Below are 20,119 nucleotides of genomic sequence, written 5' to 3'. Positions count from 1 at the left end.
GCAGTCGTCTCTGTCTGGTCTTCTCTATTCCAGTAGGAACAGAGGAATGCTGCATAGAGAAAAAGAGGGAACTATGAATGGATGGATGAACGTTTTTACTGAGGTTCTTGACAGCAGGAGACAGAGGAACTTTTGAGTCCAAGTTGGCTTGAACAAAATGTGCTTTTATAGTTATTTGTGTTGATTCTGAAAGAAAATTTACAAGACACAGTGTTAAATGTGAGGAAGACAACAAATTACCAGCAGATGCTTTTGAGGTCTAAAGATCATTTCTCAAGTCTTTCTTGGTTGCAACATCTATGCATAAACAAACTGCGGTTCACACATAATTGGTTTGAATCGATTTTGATTAAAACACCACATAATTGTATGCCATATATCATTGATTCAACTGTGTCAGACTTTGACAAGTAAGATCAACACAGAACTACAAGTACAAAAAACTATACGTACATAAATTACAAGTATGGTATTCAAACATGTTCATTGCATAATTTGAGAATCGGGACACATTAAAGGGGATTTTATGCAAAAAGACATAGTTGTGTGGCAACAGTCTGTGAATGTAACCAGCTTCCAATGGTAAAAATGTATTAGTTTTCTTTTTTATATTGATGCTTCATAAAAAGTCTGCAGAAGCACTTTGATTGACATTCTCCCTTTGTACATGTCATCAGAGGGGGAGAGCCCCATCCATTAGTGACGATCTCTCTCTCATTAGCATAGGACATTAGACCTGTTTTTCATTTGCTATTATGCTGACACGTAGGCATTTGTAGCTCCGCCCTCTTTTGAACGCAGAGCTGGGGGCACAATCTTATTCGAATTTAAAGCAACAGTCACCAAAATGGTTCCTAATAATTTAAAAAACGCATGAGCATGTGACAGTTTCAAGCTATTAACAAATTGCATAGACTGCATTGCAATTATGTAAATATGTAATCAGCACAGCACTCTGTGAGCTTCATTCAAGTGAACTTCATCTCTTCAAATTAAAATGTGTGTTTTGAAATTTTGTTGCCAACAAAGAAAAACATTTAAAAACAAACAATATTCACTCACCGGCCACTTTATTAGGTACACCTGTCCAACTGCTCGTTAAGGCAAATTTCTAAGCAGCCAATCACATGGCAGCAACTCAATGCATTTAGGCATGTAGACATGGCCAAGATGATCTGCTGCAGTTCAAACCAAGCATCAGAATGGAGAAAAAAGGTGATTTAAATTACTTTAAACGTGGCATGGTTGTTAGTGCCAGATGAGCTGGTCTGAGTGTTTCAGAAACTGCTGATCTGCTGGGATGTTCATGCACAACCATTTCTAGGGTTTACAGATAATGGTCTAAAAAAGGGAAAATATCCAGTGAGCGGCAAATGCCTTGTTGATGCCAGAGGTCAGAGGAGAACGGCCAGACTGGTTCGAGCTGATAGGAAGGCAACAATAACTCAAACTCTCTTTACAACTGAGGTATGCAGAAGAGCATCTCTGAATGCACAACACGTCTAACCTTGTGGCAGATAGGCTACAGCAGCAGAAAACCACACCGGGTGCCACTCACGTCAGCTAAGAACAGGAAACTGCGGCTACAATTCACACAGGCTCATCAAAATTGGACAATAGAAGATTGAAAAAACGTTGCCTGATCTGATTTGTCTAGATTCCTCCTGCGACATTTGTATGGAAGGGTCAGCATCGTTTCAACACCACAGCCTACCTGAGTATTGTTGCTGACCATGTCTATCCCTTTATGACCACAGTGTACCCATCTTCTGATGGCTACTTCCAGTAGGCACCATGTCATAAAGCGCGAATCATCTCAGACTGGTTTCTTGAAAATGACAATGAGTTCACTGTACTCAAATGGCCTCCACAGTCATCAGATTTCATTCCAACAGAGCGCCTTTGGGATGTGGTAGTTTTGTATAATGGTTGTGCAGCTGACAAATCTGCAGCAACTGTGCTATGCTATCATGTCAATATGGACCAACATCTCTGAGAAATATTTCTAGTACCTTGTTTAATCTATGCCATGAATGATTAAATGGCAGGTGTGAAGGCAAGAGGGTCAAACTTGGTATGTAAGGTGTACCTAATAAAGTGGCCGGTGAGTGTATATTTGTGTAATTATACTTAACTACACACATTTAGAAATATTCAGAAAGTCAGAACTTGCATGTGACTCTCTAAAACAAATAGTTTTTCATTTGTTCAAAAAGAGTTGATCATGTAAAGCTGTTCTGGTGTGGAATTTGAACATGGTCCTTTTATAATAATTTGTACATTCCCAAAATGATTTTCATTCTTACGTTTGTTTGTACTGTCTTTTTTTCTGGAATGTTTTGACAGGTTGTTTTAAAAAGGCTTGTTTATCTTACTATAGGTAATTGTTTAGTTGTTTCTAATCAGAGGTGTGCAGGTGTCCCAGAGGGTCTTTCTTTCTAGAGTTGCCTTTGATTTACATTTGAGCAAAGCCAGATTAAAGTTCTGACACATTGCTTGAAAAGTAAGATGTCTGTTGAGCTTTGCTTCATGCGGTTCTTCTCCGTTGCTCAGCATGATTTGTTGAGCCCCACAACAGAAACATATGCCTGGGGTAAATCACAGTGGTGTGGTCCTGTCAAAACCAACGCAAAACCCAGTCGTTACTGCATATGCAAACAAGCCCTGGAAATATGTGCCGGCCAATTATAAAGCCCAACCGGAAGAAAAAGAAAATCCTATCTGCACTGGCGCACAAACACGAGGCTTCAGTTAAAATGCTTAAGGTGGATATGGTGCTCCTGTATGGAGTATTGCATTTCTGTAATTATTAGCAATGAAAACTATTAGCAGATTCATTTCTTCCTGTCTTAGGGGTTGGGGATTTGTAGAATTACATTTTACTTCCTACAAACTGGGAACAGAATTTGCTCACTAGGAGCTGCATGTAAGAAAAGGTGTCAGCTGGCTAATACATTTACTGGAGCTCCAGTATAAAATGGGATAAAAATGCTAACTTGACCACTATAAGAGTGAAGATACTAACACTAATGTCTTAAAACTTTAATATACCAATAGTTTATATTGGTCACATAATGAACTCTTGGGTATATTCAATACCTAAATAAATAAGAGTATGAACGGGAATAATAATGACAAAACTACTACTAATTCTACTACTACTACTTGATGTTGTTGTTGTTGACTTTGATGTTGATGTTTGACAAATCTACATTTGAAAACAAAAAATACATAAATAGAATTTTAATTATAAATAAACACAATTTAATATTGATTCATTTTCTTTTCGGCTTAGTCCCTTTACTAATCCAGGGTCTCCACAGCGGAATGAACCGACAACTTATTCAGCACACATTTTACACAGAGGATGCCCTTCCAGCTGCAAACCATCTCTGGAAAACATCCATACACACGCATTCACACTCAAACACTATGGACAATTAAACTGGTCAGTTGGCGTTTCTGTGTGGAGTTCGCATGTTCTCCATGCGTTCGCGTAGGGTTCCTCCGGGTGCTCCTGATTCCCCCACAGTCCAAAGACATGTGGGATAGGTGAATTGGGAAGGCTAAATTGTCCGTAGTGTATAAGTTTGTATGGATGTTTACCAGAGATGGGTTGCAGCTTGAAGGGCATCCGCTGCGTAAAACATGTGCTGGATATGTTGGCGGTTCATTCCGCTGTGGAGACCCCGGATTAATTAAGGGACTAAGCCAAAAAGAAAATGAATGAATGAATGAATTACTATTATTATGATTATGATTATGATGATGATGATGATGATTATTATTATTATTATTATTATTATTATTATTATTATTATTATTATTATTATTATTGTTGTTGTTGTTGCTGTTTATTATTATTATTATTATTATTATTATTATTATTATTATTATTATTATTATTATTATTGTTGTTGTTGCTGTTTATTATTATTATTATTGTTATTATTATTATTATTGTTGTTGTTGCTGCTGTTTATTATTATTATTGTTATTATTATTATTATTATTGTTGTTGTTGTTGTTGCTGTTTATTATTATTGTTATTATTATTATTATTATTATTATTATTATTATTATTATTATTATTATTATTATTATTGTTATTATTTCATAACTCAGTTTACTAAAGATAACTAATTTCATGGCTGGTGTATTTTATCAATTAAATGAATCGACCGTACCAATTTATTATTATACAGTACCAGGTAATTTATCTATTTAATTTATTTATTCACAATAGTTTGATAAATTGTAATAATGTACGCATGCAAAAACACACACGCACACACACAATCTGACATTCACAAACATACACTCAGCAGTAGGCAAGATTAAATTGGGCTCTCAGGCTGCCAATACTGAGGTCGGAATGTTAATGAGAGTCTCTATGGGGATGCATTGAGAAAGGGGAAATAGAGAAAGAGCACAGCATGCTGTGCGATCTGACCTGTGGTTTCCAAATGCGGCGCCTCAGAGCCATCGATAAAGAGATAACCAAGGAGAGAGAGAGAGAGAGAGAGAGAGAGAGAGAAAGAGATAGATAGATAGATAGAGAGAGAGAGAGAGAGAGAGAGAGAGAGAGAGATGCATGCTCATTACTTGATATAGATGCTGAGTCAGAGGCTGCAGCCTGGTTTAGCTGCTGCACACAGACGTCACCTGCTCAACCCTGACACTCCCTGGCAGACAAATGAACTGCTCCCTAAACAAAAAAACACTATCACACAGGGTTGTCCAATTTTGCTTACTGCAATAACCTGGCAGTGCTGAACTGTTTCTGGGATAAAGGAGTCCAGCTTGGAGTGTTTTTTTTTTATTTATTATTATTAAAATTGTTGAAAGTTTGCCAGTTGCCACCTCTTCCGTCCTTGAATTAATGTGAATTTGAGATACAGTACTTCTACAGTAGCATCACACACATTTTTCAACATAAACTTAAACACAGGCAAAAAGTGAAACCCAGAAATCCTATTGCACACTAGCATTTTGAAGTATTACTGCAGAGAAACACAGACAGAACACAGAAACATACGTAAATGCACACAACAGCATCAGGGAAGAAGGGGTACATGATCACTTGATGCAAACGTGTAAATCAGGCTTTAATGGTTAGTCTTGCACATGCGCATTTCTTATAATTTAACAATTTTTGCACATGTGCATATCTGTAATTGAATTTGCATAAAACACACAATGTTTTTTAGGCAAAATTAGCTGTCAGAACAAGCACAGATCAGCACTCGGATATTCTACCTGAAATAATACAGTAATTGTAATAATACATCATTGTAAATTTGGAATACTAATTTAATCAAACTAATTAGCTTTTTCTTCTTCATTTTTTTAAATACTATTTAACCCTTGTTTACTGTTCAAATTGATTACCCTTTTGTTAGGTTGGTGGCTGTTTTTGCCCTATTGACTTCCATTATAACCACATTTTTCTTATTGCAAAGCACTGACACCATATAATCATGTGTTCTTGATTGTTGGTGGTTTACCCTTTTGGGAAGGAGTAGAAGTTGTTATTTGTACTGTTGATCATCATAAACCATTTAGATAGGCCTGTGCAAAAGATAGGCTTTTATATGGAGTTCTGTGAAGTAAAACAGCAGATTATAGTGTGTGTGCATAAATACACTAAGCTAATCAAATTAACCTTATGAATCCAACTTATACTATGCTAACCTGACTTAAAACCTAAAAACATGCTGTCAGTGTACACCGTTTAAAATGTTCTGAGAGCTGAGCTACTAATTTAGATTTTCTTAGATGTATCAAGACAAGTGCTTAAGGGTCTCTGTCCCACTCTGACAAAGACACACACATTAGCTACAGTATACTCCATATAAAAGCTAAACACTAAAGGTTTTTTGCACTGCAACGGAAGATCAACAGTAAAAATATTTTTCCTCTTCCCAACATGGAAAACTATCAATAATCAAGAATACATAATAATTTGGTGTCATGGCTTTGCAATCAAAAACTGTAATAGAAGTCAATGGGGCAAAAACAGCCACCAACATAGCGAAAGGGTAGTACATTTGCCCAGAGTGTATTGTTTGTTTATTTATTTATTTGTTTATTTAATTTTCAAAGCATTTCCACAAAATATGTGCTGTGGCCAAATTAAGAGTCAAAATCACCCCAGAGTGAATGAAAACATCCCCAAGGGCACACAAGGGTTAAGATGGATATATGCGAATTGGGATGCAACATGGGTCTTTCGATGCATACTGACATTTCCAGACATTTGTATTGAGCTTGTATTGAACTTGTATTAAGTTTCCTTCAGGGACAGAGTTTGGACACAACTACACATGAAGAATTTTTTTTATTTTTTTTATTTTGTAACCTGGGCAACACTTGAAGCCAAAGTGCATGAACTATGGAAAATGTGGACCTTAAATATATAAAAATTAAACAAACAGATTTCATTCAAACCTGCAAAATGTTTGTCCGAAAGTGAAACACATCAAACTGATGATTTCTTTCCTCTGCTTCTTCTGCAGAAAAGCTCTACAACTCGACGGGTCGTGAGCTACGAAGAGCACTGTTCTCTCTCAAGCAAATCTTCCAGGTAAGCTGCCTGAAAAGCTGAGCACCTGCTAATGTCTTTTTGGTCCACAGCACATGTGTGTGAGTGTGTTTTAATGCATGTTTTAGCTGTATACAGCTACGCTGGAATTTCTGGCTGCATGAAAAATTTGCCAGATACCCAAGCTGGAGACTCCATCATTGATTGATTTTAAAGCTGTGCTGGAAGCTACTGTTTTTCCTCTGGAGAAACCATGTCTGACCACTGCACTGTGTGCGTGTGTGTGTGTGTGTGTGTGTGTGTGTGTGTGTGTGTGTGTGTGTGTGTGTGTGTGTGTGTGTGTGTGTGTGTGTGTGTGTGCATGCATGTGTGTCTGCGTGGGTTTAAATGACTTTCCACTAAAGTTTTAGCATTTTTAATGACAAAAGCACCTGAATCACACCTGTCAACAGAATTTAAATCTGTCAGAAGCAAAGCATAAACACAAAATAAATGCAAAGACTTTGGAGCAGAAACAAATACAAGCTTATAGCTTTGTGAAAGCACATATACACAAAGATTTCTACCCCAGTTACAAACACAACATGCTAACAAGAGGTAGCTAAGGAACATTTACAGTGCTTAGCATATATGAGTACAGCCCTCACAAATCTCTCTTTTAAATGAATTTTTGTTATAAGGTTCTATACAATATAGACTTCACCGGCCACTTTATTAGGTACACCCGTCCAACTGCTCATTAACGCACATTTCTAATCAGCCAATCACATAGCAGCAACTTTATGCATTTAGGCATGTAGACATGGTCAAGACGATCTGCTGCAGTTCAAACCGAGCATCAGAATGGGGAAGAAAGGTGAGTTAATTGACTTAGAATGTGACATGGTTGCTGGTGCCAGACGAGCTGGTCTGATTATTTCAGAAACTGCTGATCTTATGGGATTTTCACACACAACCTTCACTAGGGTTTAGAGAGAAGGGTCCAAAAAAGAAAATATCCAGTGAGAGGCAGTTCTGTGGGCTCAAATGCCTTGTTGATTCCAGAGGTCAGAGGAGAATGGCCAGACTGATTCGAGCTGATAGAAAAGCAACAATAACTCAAATAACCACTTGATACAACCAAGGTATGCGGAAGAGCATCTCTGAACACACAGCATGTCGAACCTTGAGGCGGATAGGCTATAGCAGCAGAACACCATACTGGGTGTCACTCCTGCCGCTAAGAACAGGAAACTGAGGATACAATTGGCACAAGCTCACCAAAATTAGAAAATAGAAGATTGGAAAAACGTTGCCTGGTCTAATGAGTCTCGATTTCTGCTGCGACATTCGGATGGTAGGTTCGGAATTTGGCTTCAACAACATGAAAGCATGGATCCATCCTACCTTGTATCAACGGTTCAGGCTGTTGGTGGTGGTTTAATGGTGTGGGGGATCTTTTCTTGGCACACTTTGGGCCCATTAGTACTAATTGAGCATCGTGTCAACACCACAGCCTACCTGAGTATTGTTGCGGACCACGTCCATCGCTTTATGACCGGAGTGTATCCATCTTCTGATGGTTACCTCCAGCAGGAAAACGTGCCAAAACGCGAATAATCTGACTGGTTTCTTGAACATGACAATGAGTTCACTGTACTCAAACGGCCTCCACAGTCACCAGATTCTAATTTAATAAAGCACCTTTGGGATGTGGTGGAACGAGATATTGGCATCATGGATGAGCAGCTGACAAATCTGCAGCAACCGCATGATGCTATCATGTCAATATGGACCAAAATCTCTGAGGAATATTTCCAGTACCTTGTTGAATCTTTGCAATAAAGGATTAAGGCAGTTCTGAAGGCAAAAGGACCCGGAACTAGTAAGGTGTACCTAATATAGTGGCCGGTGAGTGTACTGTATATTTGTGCATATACATTAGATTAGTCAGTACAAAGTCAAATCTTGAGCTAATCTAACAGAATAACTTATGATAACTATATATATATATATATATATATATATATATATATATATATATATATATATATATATATATATATATATATATATATATATATACACAATTTAGCTTAAATATTTCACTTGAATTTAAATGTATTATCCTGGGGGGTGTAAAGTTTTTGAATGATTTTGAATGATATACAGTCACACTGTCTCTCTATATATTTACAATTGTGACAGCTACTGTACAATCACTGTTATGATACATTAAGTCATTTATATTAATATCAGCAGTATAGTCATAAAAGACTGCTTGCTTCTGGAAAAGCTAAAATAAACAAATAAATTAAAACTGCAAAAAAATATAAAGAGTAGCATTGCACACACACACACACACGCACACGTACACACACAGCCAGTACTTGGACAGAATTCCAGTTCTGCAGTTCCAGTTATTGAAAGCGATCTCATAATCCTCCTAATCTCCCTGCATTTTAATCTAAGATGTTATGAATCACTTGAGAACATTATGCATGAGCAGCCGTCTGATTGATCGCCCGACTCAGGAAGAACTGCGGCAAGAATTGCATTCTTCATGCTGTCGTTCGCTTAAGTGGATGTGCAGTAAAGTGTGTTTCTCCAGACGCGGGCATACTGTGTCATTATGAACCGTCTGTGCCAGTATAAATTCCACAAGTCCAACACCCCTAATCATTTTCAGATCAGCCAATAGGGTGTGTCCGCACAAATCCCAAAGCTCCCGAAATATTGGACGTTCGCTTCCACACAGAGATGGAGGAAGGATGCAAGCTGTAATCTGAGAATTAGTGGAGTGTGCCCAGCTGTGAGTGCCATGAATCAAGCGGAGACACGTCCCGCTCCTCACACCTCTTATGCAGTGTGTTTAATGGCCTCTTTACTGCAGGGAAGCAGTTGATCGGCACTTAGCAACCCAAATTTACTTGAGCCCAAACACAGAGGGTTTCCATGGGTAGGAAGTGAAAAAGGATTTAGAACTGTGCTCAGTGAGGGAGACTCTGCAGGGACGAGTTCAGGACAGCTCTATAAAACAACACCAGGCGTAAATGCATTGATATATCTTTGCTGCTTAGATTTAAAGGAAGGTAATGAACTAGGTGTAATTAAAAAGGTGTATGAAATATTGCAAACACCCAGTAATATCTTTTGTAGCCAGAGAAATAGAAGATTTTGAGTAAACCGAAAAAGCGAAAATATGTATTTTAATTTAGTTTTAAGTCTTATACTTTATTATGAAGTGTTAGTACAACAGGCTTTATAAAAACTCTAACTCTATCCCTGCTTAATATTTTAGACATGCATACACACACACACACACACACACACACACACACACACACGTACACACGCATTATTTAATAAATAATAATGGTAAATAAATCAATCAATCGTGTGCTCGCTACTGCGGCACATATACTGAAATTGGATCGATACAGAGATTAGCATGGGTCCTGCGAAAAGAGACTAAGCTGAAAGGAAAATGAATGAATGAATGAATGAATGAATGAAATAAATGATAAATAATAATACAATTTATAAATAAATATAATAAATAATTGTTGGGAAATAATGATACATTTTAAATATTAAATGAACAATAATATAAAATATATTTAATCTGTTGTGGCTGGAAGGGAGTTCACCATTGTCACGGATTGGCCAGGCTCTTCCACCAGCATCACGCAACGATCACCGTCACCTGAGTTTTAACCACGCACAGCTGCACCCAATCACTTCCATTCACTATATAAGCACACACCTCACTTCAGTCAGTGTCCGGTCCCGTTCCAACGAAGCGGACTCCTAGAGAGTACCTCCTGGTAGTCACTAGCACATTGATCTCATATCCTGAACTTACCTGATCTCTGTTTTGTTCCAGTCTGTCCAGTGTTCCCGGTGTCCTGTCCGTATTGAGTGTCTTCAGTCTGTCTTCCCCACAAGCCCTCTGGTGTGTGCATTCGGTCTCCCTCAGTGTCTGTCATCCATCCTGATCCGAAGAAGGAATACCATCTCAACAATACTACAATCACATCCCCTCTGTTATCCTCGTATGCTCCTCTGCTGTAATAAACATCCTTCATTATATACTCACCTAACTTGTCCGTCTGCTTCCCTAACAGAAGACCGGACCATACAGTTTACAGCATGAGCACTCCCGATCCCATTCAGGAGTTGGTGGACTCCCTGAAGAGAGTGTTAATGCCAGCTACTCCACTTCCCGAAGCACCACCAGCACCGAGCACTTCTTCACCGTCCACCCACTCATCCAGTCCCATGGCTCGACCAGCGCCCTACTCTGGCGGGGCGGAGGAGTGCAATGGCTTTCTATTACAATGTTCCCTGATATTCACAATGCAACCAGAATTATACCCCACAGATCGGTCCAAAATTGCATTCATCATCTCCCTTCTCTCTGGGTCGGCTCTCCGGTGGGCTGAGACCATCTGGCAGCAAGCTGGGCCGGTAACCAATTCCATTCAAAGCTTTACCACATATTTCAAGGATGTCTTTGGGCGTGCAGATGGAGAAGTAGCAGCCGGAGAGCAATTATATCATCTTAAGCAGGGAGCCATGTCCACCCAGGACTATGCGCTCCGATTTCGTACTCTGGCTGCTGCTAGTGGATGGAATGAGCGATCTCTCCTAACCACCTACCGGCTCGGCTTGGAGCCCAACCTGAGGTTACAGCTGGCAGCTCTCGACGATACCATGGGGTTGGAAAAATTCATCCAACAGTCTCTTCGATGTTCAGATCGTCTGAAGGTCTACCAGCATGATCTCCCATCCATCTCACAAGCACTCCTTCGTCCGCCAGAGCCAGTCGTCCCTCCAGAATCAGAACCTATGATCATCGAATCTGGTAGACTTACGATTACTGAGCGACAGAGGAGGCTGACCCGGGGTCTGTGTATGTACTGTGGTGCCGAAGGACATGTCAGGCTGGACTGTCCCATTCGTCCAGTACGTTCATTGGTGAGTGTATTCAGTTCTCCAGTTGAGAAAATGCACCCTCTCACCACCAATGTTCAGTTAACTGCCCATTCTGTCTCTATTTCAGTCACGGCCCTCATCGACTCCGGGTCAGCCGGAAATTTCATCTCGCACGCCCTCTGTCGCCGCCTCCAGCTCCACACCGAAGCCTCGACGCACGTCTACCAGATTCAACCTATAACCACCGATATCCATTCCCAGGCACGTATCCATCGTAAATGTGAACCCGTAACCCTCAGAGTAGGGTTACTTCATAAAGAAGAAATTCAATTTCTGGTTCTGGAGGGAGCATCAATGGACATCATCCTAGGGCGCCCGTGGCTGGTGAAGCATGATCCCATCCTCTCTTGGGGCACTGGAGAAATCAAAAGATGGGGTAAAGAATGCGTCTCCAGCTGTTTTCCTGACCTACCCTTGCAGATCCAGAGACCCATAAATGTCTACGTCACGTCCGTCGAAAGTCCAGTTGAGAAACAATCCATTCAGATCCCGAAGATCTACTCCTCATACGAGGACGTATTTTGCCCCAAGAGAGCTTCCCAGCTACCTCCACATCGGCCATGGGACTGCGCCATTGACCTGCTTCCTGATGCTCCTATGCCCAGAGGTAGGATCTACCCGTTGTCCCTTCCAGAAACTAAGGCCATGGAGGAGTACATTCAGGAGGCTCTGAGTCAGGGGTATATTCGCCAGTCCACGTCACCCGCGGCCTCAAGTTTCTTCTTCGTGGCCAAGAAGGACGGAGGGCTGCGGCCATGTATTGATTATCGAGTCCTGAACCAAGGAACCATCAAATTCCGATACCCACTTCCTCTCGTCCCTGCGGCCCTGGAACAACTCCGATCCGCCAGGATATTCACTAAGTTGGACCTCCACAGCGCCTACAATCTGGTACGAATACGCGAGGGGGACGAATGGAAGACGGCGTTTGTGACCCCTACTGGACACTACGAATATCTGGTCATGCCCTATGGTCTGGTCAACGCCCCCTCCGTATTCCAGAACTTCATACACGAAGTCCTCCGGGAGTTCCTCCATATCTCCGTCATTGTCTATATTGATGATATCCTGATTTACTCCCGGAGTGAGGCCGAACATCGCCACCACGTTGCGGAGGTCCTACAAACCCTACGGAACCATAAACTGTACCTCAAGGCTGAGAAGTGCTCATTTCACTTACCATCTGTCCAGTTCCTCGGATACATCATTGACCGAAAAGGGGTTCGCATGGACGAGGGGAAGGTCACTTCCGTCATCTCCTGGCCCTGAACCAAAAACCATCAAGAACTCCAACGATTCCTAGGGTTTGCCAATTTCTATCGCCGTTTCATCAACAACTACAGTCTTATCACCGCTCCACTTACCAACCTCCTAAAGAATCAACCCAAAACACTATCCTGGTCACCCGAAGCGGCCGCAGCCTTCCAAAGACTCAAGAAGTCCTTCACGCAGGCTCCACTCCTGACTCACCCCAATCCTGACTTACCTTTCGTGGTCGAGGTGGATGCATCGACCACCGGAGTAGGAGCCATCTTGTCCCAGCTCCATGGGAATCCCTCACTACTCCATCCATGCGCCTACTTCTCCCGTAAGCTCAGCCCGGCGGAAAAGAACTATGACATCGGGAACCGTGAACTTCTAGCCATCAAGCTCGCCCTGGAGGAGTGGCGACACTGGTTGGAGGGAGCTAAACACCCATTCCAGGTGATTACCGACCATAAAAACTTACAATACCTTAAAGAAGCGAAAAGACTCTGTCCTCGTCAAGCCCGGTGGTCCTTATTCTTCTCCAGATTTCAGTTCTCCATATCATATCGACCAGGATCCAAAAACATCCGGGCGGATGCACTCTCCAGAATCCATGACCAACAGGAAACAAGTGAGACCCCGGCCAACATTCTCCCAGATCAGATCACTGTCTGTCCCATCACCTGGTCTGCTCCAACAGTTGTCGCCACCCCAGAGTCCAGAACTCCGCCGGGCTGTCCCCCCAATCGACGATTCATCCCTGAAAATCAACGGGTAGATCTCATTCACTCCAGTCATACCTCTCTGGGCACAGGGCATCCCGGGGCCAACAACACCCTCTCGCTGCTATCCCAACGCTTCTGGTGGCCGAACATGGCGAGGGATGTGAGGAGATACATCCAAGGCTGTAGAGAATGTGCCATGTCAAAGAGTCCTCGTCATCTACCTGCAGGAAAACTCCATCCCTTGCCCATCCCAAACCGCCCCTGGTCACACCTAGGAGTTGACTTCATGACAGACCTCCCATCGTCTGAAGGTAATACTTGCATATTAGTCATTGTAGATCGATTTTCCAAATTCTGTCGTCTGATTCCTCTGAAGGGTCTACCCACAGCCCTAGAAACTGCTGAAACCTATTTAACCATGTCTTTCGATGTTTTGGGCTACCTGAAGACATAGTCTCGGACCGAGGACCCCAATTCATATCCAGACTATGGAAAGCCTTTTTTAAACTCCTAGGTGTGACCGTCAGCCTCTCGTCTGGCTATCACCCACAGACCAACGGCCAGACTGAGAGGAAAATTCAAGAAGTGGGGCGGTTCCTCAGGACCTTCTGTCACGGTCATCAGAACTCCTGGAGCCAGTTCCTGGGCTGGGCGGAATACGCCCAGAATTCCCTGCGGCAACCTACCACCGGACTTACGCCATTCCAGTGTATTCTGGGCTTCCAACCTCCACTCTTTCCCTGGGATGGCGAACCTTCTGACGTCCCCGCAGTGGATTACTGGTTCCGGGAGAGCGAGAGGGTCTGGGACGATGCTCATCACCATCTCCAGAGGGCAGTTCGCCGAGCCAAGGAGGTGTCAGACAAGAAGAGGATTCCTGGACCTGCCTATGCTCCGGGGCAGAAAGTTTGGCTCTCCACCAGAGACATCCGCTTGCGACTGCCCTCCCGAAACTTAGTCCCAGATTTGTTGGTCCCTTCACCATCCTGGAACAGGTCAACCCAGTCACCTATAAGTTACAGCTACCACCACAATACAGAATTCACCCCACATTCCACGTGTCACTCCTCAAACCCTTTCACGACCCTCTGATTCCTTCCACAGAGCCTGGCCATGAAGAGGAACCCCCTCTCCCACTGATTTCAGAAGAAGGGTCCATATACAAGGTCACGGACATTCTACGGTCCCGACGTCGTGGTGGTCAGCTGGAATACCTCGTAGACTGGGAAGGATATGGTCCAGAAGAGAGGTCTTGGGTCCACAGATCCGATATATTAGATCCCGCACTCATGGAGGAGTTCCACTCCAATCACCCCGAGTTCCCAGCACCTCGTGGACGAGGTAGACCACCACGGCGTCGGCGGTCTAGGCCCTCAGGAGCGGGCCCTGGGGAGGGGGGTAATGTCACGGATTGGCCAGGCTCTTCCACCAGCATCACGCAACGATCACCGTCACCTGAGTTTTAACCACGCACAGCTGCACCCAATCACTTCCATTCACTATATAAGCACACACCTCACTTCAGTCAGTGTCCGGTCCCGTTCCAACGAAGCGGACTCCTAGAGAGTACCTCCTGGTAGTCACTAGCACATTGATCTCATATCCTGAACTTACCTGATCTCTGTTTTGTTCCAGTCTGTCCAGTGTTCCCGGTGTCCTGTCCGTATTGAGTGTCTTCAGTCTGTCTTCCCCACAAGCCCTCTGGTGTGTGCATTCGGTCTCCCTCAGTGTCTGTCATCCATCCTGATCCGAAGAAGGAATACCATCTCAACAATACTACAATCACATCCCCTCTGTTATCCTCGTATGCTCCTCTGCTGTAATAAACATCCTTCATTATATACTCACCTAACTTGTCCGTCTGCTTCCCTAACAACCATACAGTTATTTAGGATTTTTTTAGTTACAAAAAAAATTAGAGTAAGCCTATGAGAGAAACTTTGGGCGCAGAATCTGAGCGGTTTTCGTTTACCGGTGAGCAAGAGCATGACCATGGAGCAGAATGCTTAGCGGAGCGTCACACCGCTCACATGCTCTGGCTGCTACAGTATATCAGTTCAGCATGTTCACTATATTACATAACTGCCCCCTGCTGGCCATGCATTTCTTGTGTTAGATCATGTTGTGCTGTGCCGCAATTTACTGCAGTAACGTACGAGATCACTTTAATTCACTTGCGCATTCTCATTAGCCACATCTGTATAAAAACATATGCCAGAGTAATTGGTGGTTCATTCCATGGTGGCGACTCCTGATAAATCAGAGACTAAGCTGAAGGATATTGAGTGAATGAGTGAGTGAGTAAGAGTGTATTTAATCTATGCAATAATTGTATGATTTATCATATTTAATATGCACTAAAGTATATTATGCATCTTTTTCATACATCATTACCATATGCCACTGGACCACAGAGCCAGTTTTATGTTGCACATGTATGTTTTTGGCTATTTGTTTTGGCAAAAAAAAAAATTCTTTTATGCATTATTTTTACATACAATTATGCATTAAGACATTAAAATCCATTAAGATATACACTAGCTGACAAAAGTCTTGTCGCCTGTCCAGGTTTTAGGAACAACACATAATAACTTGACTTCTAGTTGATCATTTGGCATCAGAAGTGGCATATATGAAAGGCAAAGGCCTCTAGATTATGCTTATTTTACCAAAATAATATATGATCATGCCTTGATTCTTAATTATTTAATTAGGAAAGTAAGGACTGACTTTGCCTAGACAAAAGTCTTGTCACTGAACATAAATAATGAACAGTATAGAATATAAAGTCATGGTGCAGTGGAAAAAGAATGAATATTGTGTATGACTCCCATGAGCTTGGAGGATTGCATCCATACACCTCTGCAATGACTCAAATAACTTATTAATAACGTCATCTGGAATGGCAAAGAAAGCATTCTTGCAGGACTCCCAGAGTGCATCAAGATTCTTTGGATTCATCTTTAATGCCTCCTCCATCATCTTATCGCAAACATGCTCAATAATGTTCATTCTGGTAACTTGGCTGGCCAATCCAGGAGCACCTTGACCTTCTTTGCTCTTAGGAACTTTGATGTGGAGGCTGAAGTATGAGAAGGAGCGCTATCCTGCTAATGAATTTATCCTCTCCTGTGGTTTGTAATGTAATGGGCAGCACAAATGTCTTGATACCTCAGGCTGCTGATGTTCCACTCCACTCTGCAGATCTCTCACACCCCCAAACTGAATGTAAGCCCAAACTATGATTTTTCTTTCACCAAATGTCCAAGGGTCCATGCGGGTTCCAATAGGTCTTCTGCAGAATTTGTGATGATTGGGATGTAGTTCAACAGATGATTCATTGGAAAAATCTACCTTCTGCCACGTTTCAAACTAGAAATCAAGTTATTATTTGTTGCTCTTACAACTGGGATTGATGACAAGACTTTTGCCAGGTAGTGTAGTGAATTTCCTACTGCAAATATATGAAAATTTTCATCAATATGCATTTTTAAGAACCTAAACTGGACAAACTAAAACACAATTTTCTGAATATTCTGAAGATTTTTTTTTTTGATCCCTCAGATTTTGGATTTTCGTGTAGTTTTATGTCAGCCAGATTGTGGCTGTCCTTACAAACCGTACATCAATGGACAGATACATCAAATTATTCAGCTTTCAGATTATGTATAAATCTCAAAAAAATTACAAAAAATACAAAAAAATGTACATCATATGTTTTGTTCAGTCTCTAGGTGCACGTGTATTTAAAAATAAAAAATGCTGCTCAACATACTGATTGACATAATCAACTACTGGAAACTGCTGTAAGCATAAAGGAAACTTATTTTAGGTGAACTATAAACAATACAAATAGTTGACATCCACAGTAAATTGTTTAGTTTCATTTCAGTTTTGGAATATATTATTATAAAATATATCGGTACACCCTAATAAATTATACTGTATATTTAAATTGAGTTTAAAAATAGTAATAAAACTGAATAGATTAAAAGATTTGAAATAATGATTTTTCTATCTGACCTTCCATTTAAAATCAAGTAGAGTTGTTTTTTATAGTTATTTTAAGAATCTCCAAGCACCTGGTGGACAGAGAGCTTGCAGAACAATACAGCATGTGTTAGTGTGGGAGTGGAAACCTTTAGGGAGCGCAGAGAAAATGCTGACAGAGCGTTGGACAGATAGGAATGTTTAAGCTTTGGTTTTGGGCCATGTCAGTTTGAAATCGAGCACAACTGTACCTCTCTGAAATTCTCATTGGTCACTATGAAGCTGTTATAGCTAATCAAAACCTTTTTGGTCCCATGATGGACTGTCTTTTTAAAATTATTATTATTTCTTTAAACTCTAAAAATTGCTTGGTTGTATTAAAAGGTCATGAAATTTTCACGTTGGGTTTTGACTAGGGACTTGCAAGTCTTCATGAAATATAAGTTAAGATTGTCCTTACTTTCACTTTTGTGACCGACGCCAACTTGAAATGGTTCTAAAGTTAGATTAATTGTAGGACAGTGCATGATTATGGTCTTTGGGAACTGATTGAATCGTTAAAAGTCAGGCGTCGCTAGATTGACAAATGGTCAAATCCAGAGCAGAAATGAGACACTGACAGATATGCCTGCCCTAAAGGAATTTCATGTGAAGGGTAAAGTCCAATCTATGGTAACTTCTGGAATAGGCGAGGTAACCAATGATTTTAAAGATAACAATTAAAACTGAAGTCCCGGCCCAAGGCTGACAAAAAATAAATAAATATTTGTGCGACCAAAGAGAATGTACACTTGTTTACATTGAGACATAAGATTGTTTGAGTGTGAATCATGCACACAGGTGATGTAAAGCATACACACGTGGGTTTACAATGGGCACATGGCCTCCATTTCATCGTATCGATCTTTTATTTCGCTGTGGGTCAGTTCTCCATGTGTGTAAACATCACCGCTGTGCTCAGTTCTTTTTGGCATAGGTGTGCTGTCACAGATGCCACTCAATATAGATTAATTTAAGATGAAAGTATTGTGAAAAAAAAACAAAATTAGGAAGTTGTTTCCCACAATTAATGCTAACAGATGCTAACAATGTCTTAGGCCCAATCCCAATTCTACCCCTTACCCCTGCCCCTCGTTTTACATGTTAACATAAAGAGGTAGGGTTGTCCCAGTTCTCTTTATCTTGGGGCGTAGGGCTAAGGCAAAGGGCTAGATAGCACTCGAAAGAAAGATTTTTCAAGACCACACTTAAAACCAAGGGGTATAGCTGCACCCAGAAGTCAGGAGATGCACAAACTAGTATTTTTTGTCATTATTATGAATTTTTACAGCAAACAAACATGTTTTAATACGTTCGTAACCGCGTTTGTGTTTTACCGTCATGCTTTAAAAAAATACGCTAAAATAAAATCTTTAATCCCTAATAATAACTCTTGTATAGTAGTCCCACAACATTCTGACACTCGAAAACCCTCTAGTGGCTGGGCATGAACTTTTTACATTGTCTGCTATAATGTTAATGTTTTCGTGTGTTTACATAGATGAATATGGCCAGGGTGTAAATGCACAGTACAGTTATGATCTTACTGCCACATTATATCGTTATGACAACATGATATCGTTGCCTTCAGTGATTTCCTGAAGATAAATACCAAAAATAACACAACTGGAATAACTACAGCAGTCGCCATCGTCTGATCTCATATGAAGCAAGAGATCATGATGACATATGATGACGTGTGAAGGTGCTGTAGTGGTGTCCCATTTCTTAGGAGTAAATTTTGAAGCCCTTCCCCTTCACACTTTGTTTGAAGGGCCAAGGGGAAAGGGAAGGGGAAAAATAGAATTGGGATTGGGCCTTAATTGATGTTCAAGATCAAAAGTAAATCGGCACACTGCCACTTTAGCTCTCAAAAGCCTTTAATATCAATCACAACGTTTCGACCTACATGGTCTTCATCAGGTAAAACAATACAAATGGGAATACTCAAGAAATAGTGAAACGGCTCTACGCAACACCTGCAATCAATCACCACAATCAGCCAACAAGCCAGTAAACAAGCCCAACAATACACATATGACATGAGATACATACCATAACAAAAAAGATTTAAAATACAAATCCAAATTTTAACTTCCTTGGAAACAGAGTATTTAATATATAAATTAAGCGCAATACACTTGCAAAAAATAATCACATCAATCAACCACAAGGCAGTGAACCAAGGGGAATTTTTTTTTACACATATATTTAGTATACAACAGTGTAGGATAGAAATACACTTACAAAAAGGATTTTAAATCAAAATCCAAATTTAAACCTCTCGGAGATAAAGTATTCAATGTGTAAATGTAAAACGCTTGCCTCTGTAATAAAAGTCTGTCAATATCCCCACCTCTTCTTGGAACCTTCACTTGTTCAATGCCAATATATCGCAATGTCGAAAGGTTATGTTTCAATGCATTAAAATGAACAAAGATAGGATTTCGTTGATCATTTAATTGTATATTACTTCTGTGTTCAGCAATTCATGTTTTTAAACACCGCCTTGTTTTACCAATATAAGCTAACCAGAAGGACATTTAATCATATAAATCACATTTTTGTATTGCATGAAATCACACCTTTAATCTTT

At 40.9% G+C, this 20,119-nt stretch overlaps 1 protein-coding gene across 4 annotated transcripts in view; it reads left to right on the top strand.

Annotated features, from left to right (window-relative positions):
- Positions 1 to 20,119, top strand: part of fhod3b (formin homology 2 domain containing 3b) — a 305,076-nt gene that overhangs the window by 168,561 nt on the left and 116,396 nt on the right. For all 4 annotated transcript variants that reach the window (XM_056476236.1, XM_056476235.1, XM_056476234.1 and 1 more), the window contains exon 4: positions 6,519 to 6,586. In XM_056476236.1, coding sequence (XP_056332211.1) covers positions 6,519 to 6,586 — 68 coding nt within the window. The remainder of the gene's footprint in view (positions 1 to 6,518; positions 6,587 to 20,119) is intronic.

This window comes from Danio aesculapii, chromosome 16 (assembly GCF_903798145.1).
Source record: "Danio aesculapii chromosome 16, fDanAes4.1, whole genome shotgun sequence".
Lineage (NCBI taxonomy): Eukaryota > Metazoa > Chordata > Actinopteri > Cypriniformes > Danionidae > Danio > Danio aesculapii.
The sequence above is the reverse complement of the archived record's forward strand: the minus strand, read 5'-3'. Positions and strand labels throughout refer to the sequence as shown.